Below are 23,162 nucleotides of genomic sequence, written 5' to 3'. Positions count from 1 at the left end.
GAAGGCTGGGTGAAAAGGGAGGTGTGATAGGTGTGAGAGGGAGGTGGGATAGGTGTGAGAAGCACTGGGGACACCTCAAAGGACATGTTTGTGTGAGGCCTGGGTGTTAGTGGCTGTGTGTGTGTGAGACTGGATGAAGGTGTCAGAGGTTTGAAGCGGCCCGTGTGAGATGGGCTGGGGTGGCGGAGGAGGGAAAAGAAGGGGCTGCACCCCCTCGGGCTCCTATGGGCAGCAAGGTGCCTATCTGAGAGACACCGGGCATGTGCACGCGCGCGTGTGTGAGTGTGTCTGCTACCAAGACACCCACACTGCCCCCCCCAACCCCGCGGAGGAGGGAGATCTTTATCTGGTCCCCTAGGTGCTTCAGGAGTTTCAGAGTTTCTCACCAGCCTGCTCTCTCCCCGTCCCCACCCCAGGCCTTGCCCCCTCCATCCTCTGCACAGGAAGTGGGCTGGCCCTGGGGTTTTAGTCTTTGCCGGCCTCATCAGCCAGCTACTACCTGGGCTGCCTCGGTCGGAGTCGGAGCAGGGCCCTGGGGAGATGGCTGTGGACCCAGCAGTGGAGAGATCCCAAGAGTGTGCGCGGCAGCCCCATGTTTCAGCCAGGTGACTTTGCCCTCACCCTGCCCCCGTCTGGTTCTCGGTGACCTGCGGGGGCTCCCTCTCGGCCCTGCCACCAGCCCGGGGCTGGAAGTGAAGGTCATGGGACAACTTTCAGCTCTCACTTAGATGCCCCAGAAGATTCTGCCGGAACTTCCATCTCCGAGGCCTCCCGGCCTCCAGCCTTATCTTGAAATCCCTCAAGGATGAGGCAGGTCCTGATCTCATGGCTTTTGGCTTGAGAAAAACCTGGTCCCTAGTTCTGGGCTACCCCTCTTTCCCAGCCCATTCCTGGGGAAGCTGGGGGCTGCTCTGGGACGAGGAGCTTCCCAACCCAGAAGGGGTGAGGAAAGAGGCAGGAAGACTGGGGGGGGGGGAAGTCAGCTGAGCCCCAGATGGAGGGCACTGGGATGTGGGGTGGGGGGACCCGCGAGCCCCCCCCCGGTGGCTGTGGAAGGGGACCCACACTGGGGAGGGACACACACTGGGGAGGCATCCCTGTGTAAAGTGCTCCTTAAGAGGCTATGGGGTGGGAGCGGAGGGAGGGGGCCCCTCTGAGACTTGGCCATGAAGTGGGGTTGCCTCCTCTCCGGGAGCCCTGGGTTGGGGGGGCCAGACCTGCACGTTTGAGTCCGGATTTGTCCCTCCCTTGGCCATGTGAGTGGGCAGGTCAGTAGTGTCCCTAGGCACCACTGGAGGGGATGGGACTCCATCTCTGGGGCTGCCCTCTCTCCTGGGGAATGAGGCCTCCTGCCCTGAATGGTGTTAGGAGCACCGCAGGGGTGGGGTGGGGTGGCTGAGGGGCAGAGCCACTTCTGAGGGTCCCCCTTCCTAGTCCCACAGCTGGGATTCCGAGCCCAGCTGGGGAGATGCTCCTGGAGTTAAACAGCAAGAGGCCAGCCCCCCCGCCCATCTGCCCACCACCCTGTGTGTGTGTGTGTGGGGGGTGGCCAGGAGGACCAGGGGAGATGGCACCCATCACGGCCGGCGGTCTGGCTGCCGTGCTCCTGCCTCTGGTCCTCGCCCCGCCCCCCGGCGCCCCATGGCCCACAGTGTCAGCCCCGGTGGTGGCGGGAAATCAGGTGGTACTGACCCGGTTCAACCCCCGGCTCGGCCGCACTCTGGCCTGGGCAAGAGGCTTACCGGCCTCGGCCTCCTCATCTGAGAAAAGGAGTCATAATGGTACCTACTCCCAGGGTTGCTGTGGGGACCAAATGAGGTGATATCTGCTGAGTGCTAAGGACCTAGGCACAGAACGAGAGCCGAGTATTAGTCACCATCCCTGTCACCATCATCACCATCGTCATCGTCATTGTCCCTGTCATTATCATCTCCTCACTTGGCATCAGATGACTGGCTTTGAGTCCAGCTCCCCGGGCAGCGCTGAGCTCAGTCTTGGCATCTGTCAAAGGGGGGTGACGACAGCCACCTTCCAGGGTTGCGGTGGGGACCTCATGAGTCAGTGAGTGTGGTTGTGCAGCCGTGAAGGACAGGGTGCGTGGGTGTGCGTGAGAACCCAGGACCTACGGTGCTTAGGACTCAGAGGTCCTGCGTGTTCTCCCTGAGGCTGGGCCCGTGGCCTTGAGCAGGTTCCTTAGCCTCCCTGGGCCTCCGCGCCCTGCTCTGCTGGAGGCTGCAGCCTCGGCACCGGCCAGGAGCCCTCCCTGCCCCGACCGGCTCTGGACTAGCCCACACTCCCCTCCCTGTGCCCTTGGCAATCGTGATGTACGTCGCCGCACCGTTTCTGCTATGAGCGGCGGGGAACTCATTCTAGACAATGCTTCTGCTCCAGCCGGCTCGCCTCTGCTGGGGCTGTGGTTTGGCCTTGACCTTCCTGTGATCTTGCACGCCTTTGCCCCGACCCTCCTCCCCTCATCCTGAGGCTCTATACCAGGTCCTCTCCTGGGCATGGGGTTGTCTTGGCGGCTGGTGCTGGCCTGGGGTGACACCCTCCAGGGAGAGGAGAGTGCCCGTGCTCCAGGGCCATGATTGAGTGAGTAGGGGGGCACAGGAGGGCTCGCTGGACCCCTTGAGGGTCCCAACGCTGTGCCCTGTGCTGTCGGGGGGGGGTTCCCAAGGAAAAAGGCAACCAGCCCCCATCCCCTATCCCCACTGGGGAGCTCCCCCTCCTGCGGGGATGGTGGGCCAGGTAAGGAGGAGCCCATAGGTACCTCTCTGGGCTCCTTTTCGAACCTAAGCCAGACACCTGACAGTTGGCCTGTGCCCTTGCTGGGCCCTGACTCCTCGACTCCAGGGCCAGGAGGCTGTTGGCCTTACCTCTGGGACCAGCGCCCAGGACAGGGTCAGGGCAGGGCCAAAGGACATGAGGGAATAGGCCCTGGGGGCGAGTGAGCTGGGAACGAAATCCCAACTCTGCCTCTTCTGCGCACGTGACCTTGGGGCGTTAATGACTCAGAGCCTTAGCTCCTTCATCTGTGTAAGGGGATAGATAACACAAGCACCCAGCCCCTGAGCTGCTGGGAAGAGAAGATGATCTAGTGTAGTAAAGTGCTGGGCACAGCGTGAGTGCTCAGTACGCCCGAGTCTCGCTGGGACATAATCAGTACCTGAGTATCAAGCATGTCAACTGTCTCGGTGGTGGGGGAAGATATGGTCAGAGAAGTTACAGGAGCCCCCACCGGGGTCTGGGTGGTCTGCCCTGGCGCAGATTCCACATCTGCCTCTTATCAGCTGTATGACCTTGGGCAGTTTGCTTTATGTCTCTGTGCCTCAGTTTCCCCACCTGAAAATGCAGATAATAAGAGTATCTCCAATAGAGTTCTAATTGCTTCATTTAAAGAGTTTAAGACAGCCTGGCATCTAGGAGCCTCCCGATGAGGGTTTTAGGTGTGATTAAGGGGGCAGCAGGGCAGAGAAGAGGTGAGCTCTAATCCCAGCTCTGTGCTGGCCTCCCTATGTGGACCTGAGCAAATCTTTCCTTTTTCTGGGCCTCAGTTTCCCCAGCTTTTGAACAAGGAGGTGGGCTCACTCAGAGAGCCCTTTCAGCCCTGACAATGTATGGCTCCCTGAATCCCTGAAGGAAGGAAGTATGTGTGGGGCTGAGGGACCAGCAGGTGCAAAGGCCCTGAGGCTGGATGGCGTTGGCTTGGTAGAGAGAAGAACGGGGAACCCTGAGATGGGCAGGGCTCAGCCTGCCTCTCGGAGCGGCGAGGGACCTGGAGCAGGTGTTCACTTGTGCTTTCTCCCCTTCTTCCTCCCTCTAGGGCTCCCTTCCCCAGCTCCCACCCATGGATGTGATGGCAGCTCCTGGTCTGTCCTGGTGTCTGTCCCTCCCTGTCTTCCTCCTGGCCCTGGCCATCCCTCTGGGATCCACAGCGGCGAATGGTGAGGACCCTGGCATCTGGATAGCTGCGCTTTCTCTTGGGAAGGTGGCCAACACCCTTGTAGAACCCCTTTCAGGACCCCTGCTTCTCGGCAGAGGCCTGTCATCAGGGGCAGGGGGCAGGGGAGGAGGGAGGCAAGGGCAATGGGACCAGAGATCAGGCGTCTACCTTCTCCCTTGGCCCTTCTGTCCTGTCCCTGCTGCACCCATGTGTCTCCCCACGCCAAAGGAAGACACTGGCTTTTCATGCCTGCTCTGCCTCGGCCTGCCCACGGGACTTTGCAGGGTCTGGGGCTCAGTGTTGTCCTCTCTGAAATGGATCCACTGAGTTCCTTTCTGCCCAGCAGGGTTGTCTCCCTCCTCATCTGGTAGGCACAGGGTGCAGGGAGCAGGGTGGTGGGCGAGCCCTGGGGGGCTGTGAACACCCCGCGGCCAGCCACTCATGCCTCATCTTGTCAGCAGACACTTCCAAGCTCACATGCTTCTACAACTCAAAAGCCAACATCTCCTGTGTCTGGAGCTGGGATGGGGACCCGCAGACCACGTCCTGCAAGATCCACGCTCATCCGGATAGACGGTGAGTGTGGGGTTGACCAGCAAAATGGTAGCAACTCAGGATTGGGAGGTGGTGGTTCTTATCATCACTGGTGTTTAGACTCTCGGGATTCCTTACTGGTAGACTCCAAGATGTTGCACTTTGAGAATTTGGACTGATAGGACCCACAGACTCTTGGTATCACAGAAGTCTGGAAAATGTAGGAGTCTGATGTTTAGATTCCTAGAACCAGGGTGGAAGTGAGCAGTGGGGGTCCAGTCTACAGTGGAGGGGCCGGGGACGAGCTAGACAGGGTAGTTTGGGGACACTGGGCTGTGCGGCTGATGGGCCAAGGTTAGAGTCGATTTAGAAGCAAGGGGGTAGTCAGAAAGGGGGCTCCCCAAGCTTTTTGTGAGACTCCTAGGGCAGCTGTGGGAACAGGGGCCTGGGGCATGGTTGGGAGCATGGGGGCTGGGAGGGAGTCAGGGAAGGGTCTGCCGCGATCTGGACATCCTGGTGGCAACAGCAAAGGTGCCTTTGGGTTTGGCCATGGCCTTGGGTAGGTGGTGATTCCGCAGGGTTCCAAAGGCTCCTTCCAGCTCCATGGGAAGACTCTGGAGGGCTTTAGGTGGGGAGGCCAACATGTCCTGAACTGCTTGTTTCTCGAAGATCACTGTGGCTACTGTGGGGCTAGGCTGGGGAGGGCAAGAAGAGGTGCTCGTGATGGGAGGTGAAGCACGTGGGGGAATGGGGGTCTGTACCGAGGTGGGCATAGAGCCCCGCCCAGACTGGCCTTGCTGCATGGGGGGCCATCCCGACGGCTGGCTCTGGGGGTCCCTCCTTTTGTCCTAAGGAGGTTCTTTTGCCTTGAAAGGCCTTGGAACAAATCCTGTGAGCTGCTCCCGATGAGCCTGGCATTCTGGGCCTGTCACCTGGTCCTTGGATCCCCAGATGTGAGTAATGGGAGCTGAGAAGAGAGCCCCGGGGAGGGCAGGTGCAGAGGGGGGTCCTTGCAGGGGCAGAGCTGGGGCCCAGCGAGCCCAGTGGCTTTGGCTACACACCGCGGCACGGCAGCCTGCCTGGGGCAAGAGAGGCGGAAGGAAGCAGGGCAGCGTCCGAAGGCCAGAACTCAGGGCCGACTGGGGGTTGAGGGATCTGTGGTCCGAGATGCTCAGTCATTCTGCCTCTGCTTCAACGCCTCCCCCCACGCTTTGTGGGTCCTGTGACACTTCTGTACTCCTCATCAGGTGGGGGGGGCGCCCACCAATGACAACACCCCCTCTGACTCTTCCCAAGGTCTTGGCAAGTGCAGGGCAGCGTGGGCTAAAAAGTGCGGATCCCAGAGCTGAAGGTCTGGGGGCCAGCCCTGGCTCCGTCGTAACACCCGCTGGGTGACATCCGGCAACTGCTGAGTCCTAGGCTGCCCTTCTCGAAATGGCAAGAATGATGGCACCTGCCTCATAGAGCTGTCCTGTGGGTTAAAGCACTAGGCACCCCACCCAGAACAGAGCATGCACTTGACTTTGTAGTCCATGGATCCTTGTGACTTTGTGGGTGGGCCCCAGCACTGTCCCCTTCTTGTCAGTGAGGAAACTGAGGCTCAGAGAGGCCCTGCCAGGGAGGGGAGAGAGCTGCAACTGAAGCCTCTAGACGGGCTGCCTCTAGATGTGCGTGCGGCCACGTCCATGCGGGCATGCAGCAGATTATTGTCTGTCACGCCCTCCTCGGCAGCGACGGACACCAGGGCTGCCCAGACCACATTTTCCAGCCGTCATCAGGTTGTACCCATTCTTAAGGGGCAGGTGGATGTGGAGATGGGCTCACACGGCTGGAACCAGACAGCTGTGCCTGTCCCCGTGAGCTCTGCAGAGGGTCTGCCTTCAGATCCTGGCCCCACCGTTTCCTAGCTGTGCGACCTCAGGCAAGGCCCAGCCTCTCGGAGCTTCAGCCTTCTCAGCTGCAGGATGAGAAGAGCCACAGTGCCTGTCCCATAGGCTGATGGGAGAGTTAAATGAGAGAACGTGCGTCCAGCACGCAGAAGAGCTCCTGGGATGGAGGAAGAGCCCAGCACAATGTATTCCTGGCATCTTTACAACGACTATGATCATGCTAATAATGACGATAATACCATCATTGTCTGGAAACATCAGGCCCCCAGAGCAGCCAGACACAGGCAGGGGCAGGGTCCTTGGGGTGGAGAGGGAGGAATTATTCCCAGCTCTGGGGACTCTGATGATCAGGTTCAAGGTTTGCTCACGGTAGGCCCTGTGGCAGGTAGGTCAGAGGGACTGTGCCCGGGGTCCTGCACCTGAAAACACCCTTTTGGAACCCAGAGCACAGATCTGGAGAGGACCTGAGGCCCAGGGCCACGGCTCTGTGGGGGCAGCGGATGCAGAGGCCTGGCTTTGAATCCGGACTCCCCTGCTGACCACATGTGTGACTTCGGGCTTCTCATGTGCATCATGAGGATGGATTGCTATGAGAATCGGCCAGAGAGGTGCCTAAGGCACCTGAGCAGCGCCTGCCCGCAGGAGATGCTCACCGCCTGGCCATTTCCTTCCCAAAAAAGTCAGGATGTGGGAATGGGGAGAGATAGGCTTTGACACTCAAAACTATTACACAGGTACAGTTCCAGACCTGCCTTTTCTTGGGGGCTCATCCTGCTTGCACGTCTCTTGTGATGGGGAACTCCCTCCCTTCTGAGGCAGCTCACTTCACCTTAGATCGCGGGTCAAATTCTGCTTGCTGTCTGTTTTTATAAATAAAGTTTTATTGGTACACAGCCATGCCCATCCTCCTACAGGGTGTCTCTGACTGCTTTTTACAAGCCAGCAACAGAACTGAGTAGCTGTGACTGAGACCGTTTGATGTGCAAAGCTAGAAATATTTACTCTCTGCACCCTCACAGAAAAAGTCTGCTGACCCCTGTTTTAGCTGGTGGGGCTTGTGAAGGCCCCCACTTTTGTTGCGGTCTTGGTCTTCCCTCTTCCCTATCCTCCCCGCCCCCCATCCCTACCATGTCCTTCCCTTGCAGGCTCAGAGTCTGACTGCGGCTGACATCGTCCACATGAGCGTGATGTGCCATGAAGGGGAAAGGTGGAAGACACTGATGACCCAGGACTTCAAGCCCTTTGAGAACCGTGAGTGAGGAATTGGGAAGGGTGGGGGGACTGGGGCGGGCTAGGAACCTCCCATCCTGTCTTTCTGTCTGGGACCCTCCCCATTCCGGTCTCTCCCCATACCCACGGGTGACCTCTCACTGCCTGCTGCCCTCGGGATGTAGTCCTGGCTCCTTCCCCTGGTATTCAAAGCTCAGGATCTGGCCCTGGCTTCCCAATCTAGCACTCCTCCTCTCGTGGCCTGTATTCCCATCACAACCAAAGGTCAGCTCTCTGAATTCAGCTTGCCCATCCACGCCTCTGAGCCCTTGAATTTGTGGGTGCCGCAGCCAGGAAGGCTCTTCCCACCAGGAAAGTTCCCACTCACCCTTCAAGGCTCAGTGAGGAGTCACCTCCTCCAGGAGGACTTCCCAGACTCTCTCAGCCCATCGTACCTCCTCTTTCAGGGTGTTTATGTTTTTTCAGGGTCCTCACTGCCTGATTCTGGGACTGTCTCCCTCACTGGGCTGTGAGCTCCCTGAGGGTAGAGCGTCTGTCATCCCTATGTCTCTTCTCTAAGTACCCAGCACCAGGCCTTATCCCGGCAGGGCTCTGGGAAGGTGTTTTGAATGACTGGGTGCCCAGCCCCATCCCCAGACCATCTCTAAGGGAGGCCATCTCTAAGGGAGGCCATCTCTAAGGGAGAAAGGGCGAGATCTAGGCAGGGTTCTCAATGCAGCCCTGCCTTAACTGAATGTGGTCTGCCCAGCAGATCATTTCACATCTGAGCCTCAGTTTGCCCATCAAGAATGGGGAGAATCGGTTATCTGCCGGACCCTGGTTGCTGTAAGGAGTTTGTGAGACAGACACAGAAACCACTTAGCACATGCTCAATAGACATTCGTGTAGTTCTACAGAGTTCCAGAATTATAAAAACTTAGGTCAGTTTAACTTCAGAATCATAAAATCTTATAATCCTATAAGGTTACTGAGATTCAATTAAATTACATGAGATGATCCATGTAAAGCTCTCAGATCCATTCTGGATGCGGCCTTGACTTTTTTTCGTATAGTAGATACTTAATCCGGTGCCTATGACGTGCCAGGTAATGCTCCAGGCACCAGGGGTATCTCGGAGAACACAGTCCCTGCCCTCACTGAGCTCACGGTCTGGTGGGGGAGACAGAAAATGAACAAAGAACCCCAAATAGATATTTGATATGTCAGGTGGGGCTAAGGGCTGGGCAGGGAAATAAAACAGGTGAGGGGGTAGAGAGTGGTGGGTGGTGGGGGAAGGCTTCTCCACGCAGGATCTCTGGGGGGGAGGGCACCCAGGAGGGAGAAATAGCAGGTGCAAAGGTAGAGGTGGGGGTGCGTCTGAGCTTTATCCCCTCAGCATGGTGACCCAGCATCCCCTGAGCTCACTCCCCCTTCCTCTCTCCTGCCTCAGTTCGCCTGATGGCCCCCGACTTGCTCCAAGTCACCCACGTCGAGACCCACAAATACAACATAACCTGGAAAGTCCCTCAGTCCTCCCACTACATTGAAAGTTACCTGGAGTTTGAGGCCCGGACAAGGTCCCCGGGCCAGAGCTGGGAGGTGAGTGCGTGGCCCGGCCCCCACCTGCCTGGACTCCTCTTTGCTGTCCTGGTCACCCTGTCCATCCTTCACGTCAGCAAAGCCACGGCAGCCCCCGGGCAGCCCCTGCCGCTCTCCCATACTGCCCGCTCTGGCCTCTCCCTCCCCGTACGTGCCCCCGACAACCCAGGGGTTCCAGCTGGTGGCAGATGCCAGAGCAAGAGTTTACACAGCTGAGGGGCAGGTGACTACCCTCTGAGCCCTGGGAAGCCACCTGTCCGTGCTTCAAACCCAGTGTGCTCCACAGCCACTGGGGTCTGCCACTTCCCCACTTGCTTCCCCACTCCCGGATTTGCTCACTCAACACTTACTGAGTACTTACTAGGCGCTGGGTGCGGGCTGGGCGCTGGGAAGAGGGTGGAGGGCGAAACAGACAAGCTTCCGGAGCTCCGGAAACTCACATGGCAGGTGGGAAGGCAGTCTGCAAACTGGGAGACTGGACACTATGGGATATTGAGAAGGGCTATCAAGGAAACGAAATGGGATTCCACATTTGGGACGGCCTGGGGCAGGCTACTTCAGACTGGGGGCGCCACTGAAGCCATGACATGGCCTGTGTGTCTGAAGGATGGGGGAAAAAAGCGAAAAGAGTGATCCAGAGGCGGGAGACGTCTCTGGAAAAACGCTCTTCCTGGTTGCGTGGCAAATAGACAGACTGTAGCAGAGTTGAGCTGGAAGCTGGGAGACCAGCTCGTACCTGAGATGGGGGGAGGAGAGAGGGGAGAAGGGGAAGGGTCCAGAATCGCTTCTGGTTCCGCAGGGTTCCGCAGGTGAAACCAGCTGCTTGGCAGCAGGCTTTGTGTGTGGAGGATGAGTGAGAGGGAGGGGTTCAGGATGCCCTTGGGGCTTGGGGCTGAGTAGTCAAGGGATCCTGGGGGGAGAGTGGCGGGGGGTGGGGTGGGGAGGAGGGTGGCTGGCGGGGAGGAAGGAAGGTGTTATCTGCTCAGCCTCCCAGCCAGCCCTGCCATGGGAGGTGAGGTGAGCCGTGGAGACCCCTCTGCTCTGACAGACCCCCGCCTGTCTCTGCCCCAGGAGGCCTCCGTGCTGATCATCAGGCAGAACCAGCAATGGATTTCCCTAGAGACACTCACTCCAGACACCCTGTATGAACTTCAAGTGCGGGTCAGGGCCCACCTAGGCAGCCACAAAGCTTGGAGTCCCTGGAGTCAGCCGCGGGCCTTCAGGACGGCAGGTACCAGGGACAGAAGGGGTGGGACGGAGCTCAGATGGGAGGGGATGGCTGGGGTGTGGCCTGGGGGCAGCTGGTGGGGAGGGGGGCCTGGGAGGAGTACAGGGCTCAGCCCCAGTCGTGCTCACCTGCTATTATTAGCTCACTCATTGTGACCCTGCAGGGTGAGCAGTGTGGCCGGGGTGGGCTGCTCTCACCTGGAAGCCTCAGTTTCCTCGTCTGTAAAGTGGGTACCGTGCTCCCCGGCAGGGCTGCTGTGATGAGGCACGCAATGTCCCTTGTCAGCCCGGTACACAGCAGGTCTGCTGGGCCAGCCGGGACCTGCGAGGGCCTTGGGTCTGAGGTCGGCCTGTCCCTCAGCACCAGGGTGGCAGCGGGGGGATGCTGGAGTGATCTGGGCGAGCGGGGGCGCCTCTCTAACCCCTCTCCCTGCTTCTCCTCCTGCCCCTGGGTAGCCTCAGGGAAGCGGACTCTGTCCTTTTTTTGGTTTGGCCCCATCATCACGGGCGTCAGCAGTGCCTGTGGCTTTATCGTCTTGGTCTGCTTCTTGGTCAACTACCAGTACATCGGACCATGGTAAGAGCCCTCCCTTCCCGCTCCTTCGTGCTCTCATCTGACGCACACCCCCCCTGCCAGGTCAAGCCCTCGGCTGCTCCCACACCCCAGTGCTCCCTCCGCCGTCCCCAAAGTCCTCCCTGCCTAACACCTGGCTTTTCCTTGTCACCCCAAAGATGGAAGCCCAGGGAACCAGCCTGAGGGGAGCAGGGGAGGGAAAGCCCCATGGAGGCCCCCCCAGAGCATTACTCTTGGGTGTTGAGTACACATACACACATGTGTGCAAATGCCAACTGTCTCTATGTGTGTGTCCTCGTGGATCTCTCTAGGTCCCGGCATTCATTAGCTTATTCTTTTATTAGTTGAGAGCGCCAGCTCAGTGCCAGGCCTGGGAAGACAAGGGCAAACCCGATGCATGCGGTTCCATCTTTATGGAGCTCATAGTCACGTGGGAGAAGGCAGATATTTATAAATCATACACAAATACAATGACACACTATAATAGGATGGTAAAGGAAGGTACTCGATGGATTGGAAACAGACAACGGGGAGAGGAACCTTGGCTGAGGGGTGGCTGGCAGAAGCATGCCCAAGGAAGTGAGGACTCCCTTGAGATCTGAAGGAGGAGCTAACCAGGCAGGGTGGAGGTGGTGGGGAGTGCATCAGAAACAGAAGAAACAGGGTGTGCAAAGGCCTTACATGGGAAGGAGGGAGGAGCATTACAACAACTGAGAGTTCAGGGAGGCAGGTGTGGTTGGAGACCAGAAGGGGTGGAGGAGAGGGCCGACCTGAGCCTGAACATCTAGACGGGGGGCAGTCAGGCTTTCTGGGGCCTTGAGGCTATGACCACATTTTGAGGTAGATGCATATAGATACTGGGGAACTCAGCTTGGCAAGCAGGGCATGGGCTGGAATTCAGCACCCACTCAATACCCCCCTAAAACCAGATGCCCTTAGGCAGTGCACAACCCGAACCACCATCCATGACAGCCTGGATAAGAAGACACACAATCTGGCCTCTCTCCTACCTCCCGCCTCCTCGTTCACTCTACTCCAGACATCTGGCTCTGTGTGGTCCCTGACCACTCTGGTTCCTGTGGTCCCCCACCCCCACATCCTTCTTTTGCACAGCCCTCTGCTTTTCGTTTCCATAGAATGAATGGTCGTGTTGCACCTTTGGTTCGTGTCTGTCTCCCTGTTAGAATGTCAGTTCCTTAAGATCAGAGACCTTCTCTGTCCACCATTCTTATGTCCCCAGGATGCAGTCCAGCACCCTCCCTTACTGGGAATTCACTTGGTATTGATCCAACAGATGAATGTGGAGTGGCTCTGTACCCTACCTTCAGGGCTGTGGGTGCCGGCCCGATACCGTGGCCCCCTTCCCTTCTCATCCTCCTTTTCTCCCTCCTCCTCCCCTGTTCAGGCTGAAGAAGGTTCTGAAGTGCCACATCCCAGACCCCTCGGAGTTCTTTTCCCAGCTGAAGTCAGAGCATGGAGGAGATTTCCAGGTAGGAGTCTGGGGCTGGAAGAGAGAAGCAGACAGCTGGCTCAGGCTGGCAGGGGGGGTGGCCAGAGGTGTGAGTGAGTGGGGGCGCAGGAAGAGTGGGTCTGCACTTTGTGAAAGGAGACAAATACCGAGGTGAGCGGCTTCTGGGCTGAGTGTGGGCCCCTTTCCCCAGCTCTGGTACCAGCCTTCTCAGGCTGAAGAGCACCTCCCGTCTGAGCCAGACTGCCTGGGTTCTAACCCCGGCTCCAGCCCTTCCTGGCTGTGTGACCTTGGGTGCGTTTTGGAATGTCTCTGTGCTAGTTCGGGGAGGGAAAGAGTGTTACTGTGTGGTTGGGCCTGAGATCATGCCTGGTGCACAGTAAGTGCTCAAGGGGCCCTAGCTAGAATTGCTGTCACCGGTCTGTTGACTGAGCAGGACTTGCCACTTCTCCACACCCTCCCCTCCCCACCCCCCCCACCACTTGTGCAGACTCTCTTCATGGGCAGTGGTTCCTCTCCCCACTGCAGAAAGCCCTGAGTGGGCTCCACACCCTATCCCCCATGGTAACAAGTCCTTGAGCCGCTTCTCATCAATTGATGCGGAGTCACTGGGAAAGTGCTGGCCCAGATAGTAGTAACACTCTGAGCCCCATTAAACTTCAGTTGTCTCCCCTCCCTGAGCCCACACTTGCTTCAGGAAGGAAGTGTCAAGGGGGAAGGGGGTTGTGGTGGGCTGCTTCTATCACCTTCCCCTCCCCAGGCTCTCTAGATTTGGCGGAGGATGAGATGGGGGTGGAGGGAGATCAGCAGGAGCGCGGAGGGGCTGGAAAGCCATACTGGGCCAGAGGTGTCAAGAGTTGGCTTTGGAGTTCTCCATTATGGCTGATCAGGACCCCTTCTGGAATTCTTTGGAAAACTCCCAAGACTGGGGATAGCTTACCTACAGTTCTCTTGATGTGGGGGAATGTATCTCCTTAAAATTCTTCCTAAAGCCCTAAAGGTAGTGAGTGCCCCATCAACAGAGGCATTCTAGCAAGCCTTGGCTTACTATGTGTCAGAAATATAGCAGAAGGGATTCCTGGTTGAAGGCTGGACTAGATGCATCCTTAGTCCTCTTCCAGGGTGAAATCTTTTTGATTCTATGGGACTAGGACATTTTGAGGTGGGAGTGGGCTCCATCCTGGAGAGGTACAAACCACTCCATCTTCCCATGCGATCATCCCCAGGTCTAGATGCTTGTCCCAGACCTAGGGTGTGGAGAGGGTATCCCAAGGAAGCCCTGGGGAGGCACAGTGTGGTTGGGGATTGGGGCTGGCCAAGAGGGACCCCACCCTCTCCTCTGCATCTGGGGGGGAGGGCTGCTCCTCTCTCTCTCCCCCAGGACCTCTGGCTACCAGGCCACAAGGTCCACTGCCCCCCTGTCCATGGGACCCGGGCGTATGCGTGCCAGTGTGTGAGTGTGTGTGTGAAGAGGGATACATTTCTCTTTGCACCCGCCTTCCACCTCCACTTCAGGGCATTGTGGACGGAGGCCCAGGCCCAGGAAGTGGCTGACCACGCACACCTCTGAGAGGGGCCAGCGAGGCCCTGGCACACCAGTGCTGCCCACAGGCCTGGCCTCTCCTTCTTCTGGTTGCATGCCCAGCACCACCTGCCTGGCTCTGCCCCCTCCACTGCCACTTCCAGGGCCGGACCCTCCCCCCACCCCAGACCTGCACTCTCCCTCTCTTCTCAGCCTGCTGGGCACAGGAGTGTGGGAGGAGCCCATCGGGCCTGGTCCCTGTGCCCAGGGGACCCCCAGTCCAGCTGCTGAGGGCTCCCAGGACAGAGGGCTGTTGGGGTTCTCAACTGTAACCACCCGCGGCCCGCATCACACCCCTGAGGGCCTGCTGTCCCTTACGCCTCTGCGGGTGGTCTGCCTTTCACCCTGGGCCAGGGACTTCTGCCTTCATTTTCTTATTTGACATCCTCCTGCTGGCCCACAGTAAGGAAGTTAGGAAAGAGGGGGCTAAGTGTTGTGCAGTTGAGGCTCAGAGAGGTGCAGTGACCTGCCCAGGGTCACACAGTCAGTGAGGATCAGGGCTCTCCAGACTCCAGAGCCACTGGGAAGTGCTCTGGTGGGCACTTTCTTCTCTCTGCGGAGGGACTGTGTGGCAGGTGGGGGCCGCACAGCACTGGGGCGGGGGGTGGAGAATTGCAGGACCATCCGCGCCCATCAGAGATTTTGTCAGGGAGCCTGTTCCCAGCTCTCCCACCGCTGGCTGTGTGATCGGGACCAGGCCACGTCCCCTCTCTGGGCATCTGTAAAGTGAACAAGATGGGCTCCAGGGCCCTTTCGGCTTTGACACTGGTTTGTGGACTCCCACACTTGTGCCGGCCCCCACCCGACGCATGGAGGCTTTCCCCCTCTGCCTGGCGCCTAACGTGGTGCCAGGCTCACAGCAGGCGCTCCAGACACAGTCCCTCATCGAAACGACACATCCCCTGGGCACCTATAGGAAGCACCCTCCCTGGGCTGACCCCGAGTGTTCCCCAAGCCGGTTGGGGGGGGTACAGTCAGGGAGGCCTTCCTGGAGGTAGCAGCCCTGAGTAGACTGCAGTTAGGAGTTGTTGCTGAGAGTCTGGGGGAGGCACCCCCCTCACGTTCCATCTGCTCTCTCTACCGGCAGAAGTGGCTCTCCTCGCCCTTCCCCTCGTCATCCTTCAGCCCCAACACCCAGGCAGCCGAGATCTCCCCGCTGGAGGTGTTGGACCGGGACGCCAAGGCCACACAGCTCCTCCTGCTGCAGCAGCAGAAGGGACCCTCACGCTCCACCGAGACCAGCGGCCACTCGCTGACCAGCTGCTTCACCAACCAGGGTTACTTCTTCTTCCACCTCCCTGACGCTCTGGAGATCGAGGCCTGCCAGGTGTACTTCACCTATGACCCCTGCACAGAAGAGCTCGAGGAGGGCGGGCCCGGGGAGCCCGAGGGGCCTCTCCTCCCACCCCTGCTGCCCCCGCCAGCGGAGGATGATGCCTACTGCACCTTCCCCCCGGGGGATGACCTGCTCCTCTTCTCTCCCGGTCTCCTGGGTGGCCCCGGCCCCCCTAACCCCGCCCCGGGGGGCGCTGGAGCTGGTGAAGAGAAGCTGCCACCCTCTCTGCAGGAGGGAGCTCCCAGAGACTGGGCCCCCCAGCCCCTGGTGCCTCCCACCCCAGGAGCGCCTGACCTGGGGGATAGCCAGCCACCCCCAGAGCATGCCCTGCGGGAAGCAAGAGGGGAGGTCCCAGCCCCTGGCCCCGGGGAGGGGGTCAGCTTCCCCTGGGCTAGTCTCCCCGGGCGAGGCCAGGTCAGGGCCCCTACCTTCTGCCTGACCCTGAACACCGATGCCTACCTGTCCCTCCAAGAGCTGCAGGATCAGGACCCGGCTTACTCAGTGTAGACCGATGACCAGGCAGGTCACTGCCCACTGTTGTGCCGGGCCCAGGTGAGGGCTCTTTGTCCTCAAGGCTCGTCCACTGCTGAGTCACCCAGTGTCTAGCTACCCCCTGGACATCTCTGCCCCAAGGGCCCCCACCCAGCCCTGCACACTCAGCTGTTGATTTCCAAAACCGTCATTGCTACTCCCTGGTTCCGTGGCCCAAGCCAGGAACTGCAGCGGGTGGGGGCACTGGGACTCCCCTCATCTGCAGTGGAGTCCCATGGCTTTTGCCTCTAAAGCATCCCTCCTCCCCAGCCCTGCAAGGACTCTTCACGGAGAGTTTTCGGGGTTCTCCAGGGATCTTCACCATGTCCTCCTCCCTGGGTTTCCCGCCCCAGTCCCACCCCCTCTTGCCCATCCTCCACAGGGCAGCCAGAATGCTCTCTGCGAACCACAAGTACGGCTCTGCTGCCCCTTGTTTAAACCCTGCCATGGCTCCCCGCTGCCCTCACACCACTTCTTGGCCTAGCTCTTGCTCCTCCAGCATCATGCTGGGACATTCCCTTCTGGAACCCTCCCAGTGGTCCTACTGAGGCACCAGCAGCTCCCTCACGCCCCCACACCTTTGCACATGCTGTTCCCTGTACCTGCAGTGCTCTCTCCTCCCTCATCTAGGTGACAAACGCTCTTATGCCTCAAGGGTCTGTTCTGCTTCCCTTGAAGGGAGACACTGCTTCCATGAATGAGCCCAAACTTCAAGATTCAGTGCCGGAGGGGGTTCTCAGGGTCATGGGATGGCTAGACAAAGCGGCCCTGTCACTTCACCCTTGGGATCTCTTGTGACCTCGGCATGCTTAGCTCCTGGGTCCCTGCCACTGTGGCCCAAGTACGGTCGCAAATCCCCGGGGAAAGTCGACACTGGCTGGATCTTTCCATAGCGGTTTCACAGACTCGGGAGGCCTGCTGCTGGAAAGTAAACGCCTCCCAGTGGCAGGTTCTGAGGCTGTCAGAGAGAGTCTAGACCTTTACTGGAGGGATCTCTAATGCAGCTCAGGGGCTGGCACCCCCGCACCCAGAAGAGCAGCTCGCTCACCGCACTTCACGGTGCGCTTGGCACCCTCATCATATTCCCTGGATGAATTAATGCACTATCTGGGACCACCTTGCTTGGACTCCCTGTGCCCGGCTACCTTCACACAGGGGGCATCATCCCCCTCTGAGGTCACAACATAAAGAGGCGAAGCCCCATGCTCACTAGGTTGCAGAATGCCCATTCCAGCAAGAGCCTCGTCCCCTTTCAGGGCAATCCTCCCCGCAACACAAACACGGACACACGCGGCTGGCCCCCTCCTTCTCGGTGCTCACCACCACCCGTACACGTCTCTTCCCTGTGTCCCTGGCACAGATCACACCTCTGATGTCTGCCGCAACCTTCCTCTCACACTAGAAGCCTCTGCAAGTAAAAGACTCCCTCCGGGATCACCAAGCTGTGAGTGCGCTGTACCTACACTTATAGGCCCTGCGCCTAGCTGATTGGGTGGGGACCTGACACAAGCCCACCCATAGGCCGACAAGTAGCCTATGAACTGGCTCAGAACAGAAGCTCCACCCAATCAGGGAGGCCGGGCCTGAACTGGCCAATCAGGTTACTCAGTCTTGAGCCTTTTGAACTCAGGGAAAGAGGGAGGTCCCTGGGAGCAGGTGCCTCGGGAGAAGGAGCTGGGAGAAACCTGCCTTCAGCCCCGTTAGCAGAGGGCATCTGGCTCTGCTACCCAGACTCCTGCTGCCAGGGGGGCTGCTGATGTTCGCTCAAGACTGTCTTCCTTATGCCCGAAATAAACTCCCCTTTCCTGAGGATGTCTGAGTCTTGGATCCTTACCACGGAAGAGCTTAATTACCTGGCTCCTTCCCACCTCCTGCCATACGACGCCATGTGTTCCCTGCCAGGAGGCCCCTCAGTCCAGGCCTGAGCATCAGACCCAAGCTCCGTGCCCAGACCCTTGCTCTGTGTCCCAGGGCAAACTGTGAAACCTCTCTGTAAGTCAATTTCTGCTTTGAAGGGTTCTTGGGACAGTTACAGTTCTCAAGCCTCGGGCATTTGTGCTACATGTATTTTCAATGTACCACCTCTGTTATTGTTTACAAATCCATTCACTTTTTGGTTTAAATACTTTTATTTAAAAAGAAAAATCTTTGTATTGCTTCTTTAAATGGAAAAGCTGATATTCACTATAAATAGAAGGTAACTATAAAAAAATAAATACAATAAAATAAAATGTCTCAATTCATTGCCTGCTGGAAATCTGCTCTCTTAGTTTAAAGGGGAGATAAGCAAGTGTTGGGAAACTGTTGAGGACATTCCAGCCAGCACCAAACGGTGAGAAAGCAAAAAGGTTGTAAAAGGAATATCTTTTTTGCTAGTAAGAGTCAGGTTTATCTTATTCTGTGTCTGGGCACCATCCGACATGGTCTCATGGGAAAATAAAAATACAATATCATAAAAATATAATTGATATGTATATTTAATATAATATAAATTAATAATATAGACAGAATACATAATAAATATAAATAAAATGAAATAAATGTAATTTTAATATAAATAATATATAAATAATATATTTATTACTTAATAATAAATAATTATATATAATTTTATGTATATAATTTATATATAAAATATATAAAGATTATATATTTAATTAAATAATTTATATATAATTTATATATATAAATTATATTAAAACTCATATATATATATATATATATATATAATTTTTTTTTCTTCTATGCCTTTGACTGAATAGTTGGACCAGATCGTGGATGGCAATATCTGGCATTCATAAAGCTGCACCAGTGGCAGACATCACTAATCAATTGCACCGACTCACCGCAGACATTGTTAACCGATCATGGCTGTCCTTCTTGTGAAGTTTGAGGACAGCTTTAGATTATGTAGGCAGGTCCTGATTTATCATAGCTGGCACCTGGTGACATAGCTGGACCAGATCATCCCTCAGGTTCCTTCCACAACTTTCTTTCCAGACTGATTTTCCAGGCAGGGAAAACTGAACCTGAGGTGTTGGAGGCTGGAAAGCCAAGAGGGGCCTATGAGCAGGCACACCCAGGGAACCCAGTTGTCCCCACCATGTCTGACAAGAGACTTTAGCTGGCAGTGAGCAGAATGAGGGGCCACCTTGCACCAGGTAGACTGATGGGCCAGAAGCCACAGTGTGACATGTCCAGGGTGGATTAGAGTTTGTGCCTCGGGAGATGGGGTAAGGAGGGAGCAGCTGGTAGGCGGGGAAAGGGTGAAGCAGAGACAGTCCTGCCTGGGTCAGATTGCAGGGAGAGGAGCGGCACCATTTGGGAACCAGGCAGCCAAGGGCCCTGGGAGATCTGTCAGCCAGGGCAGATGGTGGGGGCGGGGGGAATGGAGGGGGGGATAAGAGAAAAGGAGGGAGAGGTGGGTGGCCCTTCCAGCCTCTCAGATCTCCAATTTCTTTTTTAAAAATTTTTTTATTTAAGTTCATTTTAATTAATATATAGTGTATTATTAGTTTCAGGGGTAGAACCCAGTGATTCATCAGTTGCATGTAACACCCAGTGCTCATTACATCATGTGCCCTCCTTAATGCCCGTCGCCCTGTTACCACATCCCCCCACCCCCCTCCCCTCCAGCAACCCTCAGTTTGTTTCCCATAATTAAGAGTCTTTTATGGTTTGCCTCCCTCTCTGTTTTCATCTTATTTTATTTTTCCTTCCCTTCCCCTATATTCATCTGTTTTGTTTCTTAAATTCCACATATGAGTGAAATCATACGGTATTTGTCTTTCTCTGACTGACTTATTTCACTTAGCATAATACCCTCCAGTTCCATCCACGTTGTTGCAAATGGCAAGATTTCATTTTTTCTGATGGCTGAGTAATATTCCATTGTACATATATATACCACATCTTCTCTATCTATTCATCTGCCGATGGACATCTGGGCTCTTTCCACAGTTTGGCTATTGTGGACATTGCTGCTATAAACATTGGGGTGCATGTGCCCCTTTGAATCACTATGTTTGTATCCTTTGGGTAAATGCCTAGTAGTGCAATTACTGGGCCATAGAGTGGCTCTATTTTTAACTTTTCTGAGGAACCTCCATACTGTTTTCCAGAGTGGCCTTACCAGCTTGTGTTCCCATCAGCAGTGTAAGAGGGTTCCCTTTTCTCCACATCCTTGCCAACATCTATTATTTCCTGAGTTGTTAATTTTAGCCATTCTGACCGGTTTCTCATTGTGGTTTTGATTTGTATTTCCCTGATGATGAGTGATATTGAGCATTTTTTCATGTGTCGGTTGGCCATTTGTAGGACTTCTTTGGAGAAATGACTGTTCATGTCTTCCGCCCATTTCTTGACTGGGTTATTTGTTTGGACTATATGGTTTCCTCATCTCCTGTCATCTGGTATCCCTGCTCTCTCCCTACCTTCCAGATCCCACTCCAAGCAACTTCCAGGTCCACAGCCACTGAGCAAATTACAGCGGAAACCGTCCATCCTAGGGTGAATAACCTATTGCTGCCCTCTTAACTATTAGCATCCTGGATGACTTCAAAAAAGATCAAGAATTACATTTAGACACTGTGCCAGGTACTTACCAAGCATTATCCTTATCACCTGAAAAGACCCAGCCATGCAGGTGTTATGTTCCCCGTTTTGCAGATTTGGAAACTGAGGCACAGGGAAGTATCAAAATGCAGCTGATGGTTGGTAGAGTCAGGATTCAAAGTCCCATACATTTGGCCACAGAGCTTTTGGCCCTTTGCATACACAGGGCTGCACAGGAGACGATTATATTAATGGAAAAAAAAATAAGCAAAATTCCATCCTAAGCTTCCTGGCAACCAATTAAAAAATGAACACAGCAGCTTGCTTGCCATGATTGCAGTTGTAGTTAAAATCATCCACACCCTTGTGACCCGGCAGCATCGCCTTGAGCTCAGATCCCTGCTCAGCCTCCTCCTTGGTCCACCTGTCCCCCACCACCTGCCCCTCTAATCCTTCCACCTCCTCCGCCAGCTATATCCCGAACTAGCTGAAGTGTCGCTGAGCCTCTCTGGCTAAAGCCCATGTAACATGTCACTCTCCCTCCCCAGTTGAGGAGATTCCTTCAGAACCCTCCCATGCAGAGTATTTCCAGTAAAGATTCTGGCTCCGCAGAGGAGGGTGTGGCTGTCCCTTTACTTGTCTGTGTCCTCCACGGTCACTCCCCCGCCCAGGGCTGAGGTCTCTGTGGCCAGCGCGTGGCATGAGGCCAGGTGCACAGAGGAAGATGGTAAGTCTCCCACCAGCTCCTCCCTCCCTCTGCGTCCTGGCTTCCAGGAATTGTAGACTGGGTACCTCTCCCCCGAACCTGCATCTCTCTCCCCACTCAGCCCTTCCGGCCTTGCTTTCCCACAGCCCTGCGCCACCCACCCCCCACCCCCCAGGCCCTGTGATGGGAGTGTCGTCAAGTGTGTCATACCGTGGTGGTGGAAAATATCTCTGAGCAAGCCAGCCAAGGGGATGTCCCGGGGCTGTCACAGTGGCCGGGCCCGGGCGCTGGGACTGAACGAAGTTTAATCAACAACCCAACCGCCTCCCCCACAACCCCCCAACAACAGTGGCCCTGAGACAGTAGGATGCAGGGGTGAGCGCCCAGGGTTCCGGTGCCCCCACCCAAACTCCCTGTTTGGCTTTGTCCTCACCTGTGATACAGAACTCAGCATCTCGGTCGTTCCTGTTTTACTGGATCGCTGAGAGATTGTGTGCGATACTAGACGTGCTCACACTTTAAAATTAGTGAAAAGCCTGCCCTTGTGAGTGCTAAAGTCCTCCTGGTTCAAATCCTTGCTTCACGGCATTCTAGCTGTGTGGCCTGGGGCAAGTCATTAACCACTCTGTCTTAGTCTTCTCATCTGTAAAATGAGGGTAAGAAGAGTACCTCCTTTCTCCCTCATGGTGTTGTTTTAAGGATCAAGTGAGTTAATAACACAATGCACTTGGAACAGAGCCTGGTGCATGCTAAGTGTTCCATAAATGCAGCTTTTGAAGAGACCCGAAAGGCCTAGAATGTTCCACGGTGGCCCTCACAGGTCCTTGTCCCCACAGCAGTCCCTCCCAGCACCCCAGCACCGGCCACAGGATGTTCGCTGAGTGAATATGCATATTGGTGAACAGGTGAAGGAAGGAAGGAAAGAAGAGAGGAAGGGAGGGAGGACAGGAGAGCTACAGGGAGGGTCCAAGAACCTGGATTTGTATATAAATTGGAACCAACATGGATGGCAGACGGGACAGAGCCTGCAGGTGTTGGGACCTCTCACAGCCCCACCAGGGTTACCAGCAGCCCTGATGACACAAGTTATCCAGAGGAGAGAGGCACTTGGGGGGCCTGAGCCAGTGCTGGATGCTTCCTCTGAAGGGCAGCAAGAAAGCGGCTCCTTGGAGAACCTTCTGTGCCTCCAGCCTTGGAGGGTGCGCCCTTGGATCTGGACCCTCAAATGGAACTTCCTGGAGGGGAGGAGCCTTGGCTGTAACAACATTTTGAGACCAAAAAAAAAAAAAAAAAAAAAAATGTACACCTATATGTTGAAACTTGGGATTCTGTGTGCCTTGGAAATTTTTATTGACTGTTTGCCTGATGGCTGTTGTCCTTTTATTTTATTCTTAAAATTTCATTTTTGGGCAGAGTCCGGGGAGGAGCACGGGACGGGAAACAAGTCATTTGGGTTCTGGTCCCGGGCCAGCTACGGCCTCGCTACCCGACCTCCCCCCACCAGCGTCTCTGGCTCCCAGACTGCAGGGTGGGACGGCACCATGGAGGAGGCCAGGCTGCGTGATGCATGAGGAGTTTCCATTCTGTGTCCCCAACCGGCTGTGCCTTGAGGTGGCCCCGCTCAAACCGCAAGCCCCTGATCAGAAGCCACTCCCCTGACCTCTGGCTGGGAAAGCATCACGGGGCCCGGCCGGGGCCACGCCTGCCACAAGGGCCGGAGGCCAGGACCCAGGGCTGGGACAGAAGGGGTGAGGGGCCCAGGCGTGGTGGCATGTCAAGGAGGGAGGGACACAGACACAGAAGGGGGTGCATCTGGGGGCTCCGACATCAAGGGGTCCTGGGTTTGAATCCCAGCACTTCCCCGCTCCTTGTGTTGAGAATAAGTAACATCTGCCTTCTGAATCTTCACTTCCTCGTCTGTAAAATGGGGTCAAATGGCCATTTTTCTTATTAGGGGATGAGGCCAGTCCTGTGTCTGGTTAGCTGTATCACAAAGCCACAGAGTCTCCG

General features: G+C 56.2%; 1 protein-coding gene across 1 annotated transcript; it reads left to right on the top strand.

Moving 5' to 3' along the window:
* The first annotated feature begins 484 nt into the window (after positions 1-484).
* On the top strand, positions 485-17,701 carry IL2RB (interleukin 2 receptor subunit beta). Its single transcript, XM_036108712.2, has 10 exons — positions 485-605; positions 3,824-3,944; positions 4,405-4,519; positions 5,352-5,430; positions 7,512-7,617; positions 9,026-9,174; positions 10,246-10,405; positions 10,858-10,978; positions 12,381-12,465; positions 15,113-17,701. The coding sequence occupies exons 2-10, from the start codon at positions 3,848-3,850 to the stop codon at positions 15,866-15,868; spliced, it is 1,668 nt and encodes a 555-aa protein (XP_035964605.2). The 5' UTR covers positions 485-605; positions 3,824-3,847; the 3' UTR covers positions 15,869-17,701.
* Positions 17,702-23,162: the final 5,461 nt, after the last annotated feature.

This window comes from Halichoerus grypus, chromosome 6 (assembly GCF_964656455.1).
Source record: "Halichoerus grypus chromosome 6, mHalGry1.hap1.1, whole genome shotgun sequence".
Lineage (NCBI taxonomy): Eukaryota > Metazoa > Chordata > Mammalia > Carnivora > Phocidae > Halichoerus > Halichoerus grypus.
This window is presented reverse-complemented; position numbering and strand designations above follow the sequence as displayed.

Coding starts and splice junctions, on each gene's coding strand:
- IL2RB (XM_036108712.2), top strand. CDS start 3,848: ATGGATGTGATGGCAGCTCCTGGTCTGTCCTGGTGTCTGTCCCTCCCT. Junction 7,618..9,025: donor CTTCAAGCCCTTTGAGAACC/GTGAGTGAGGAA, acceptor CTCCTGCCTCAG/TTCGCCTGATGGCCCCCGAC. Junction 10,406..10,857: donor GCGGGCCTTCAGGACGGCAG/GTACCAGGGACA, acceptor GCCCCTGGGTAG/CCTCAGGGAAGCGGACTCTG.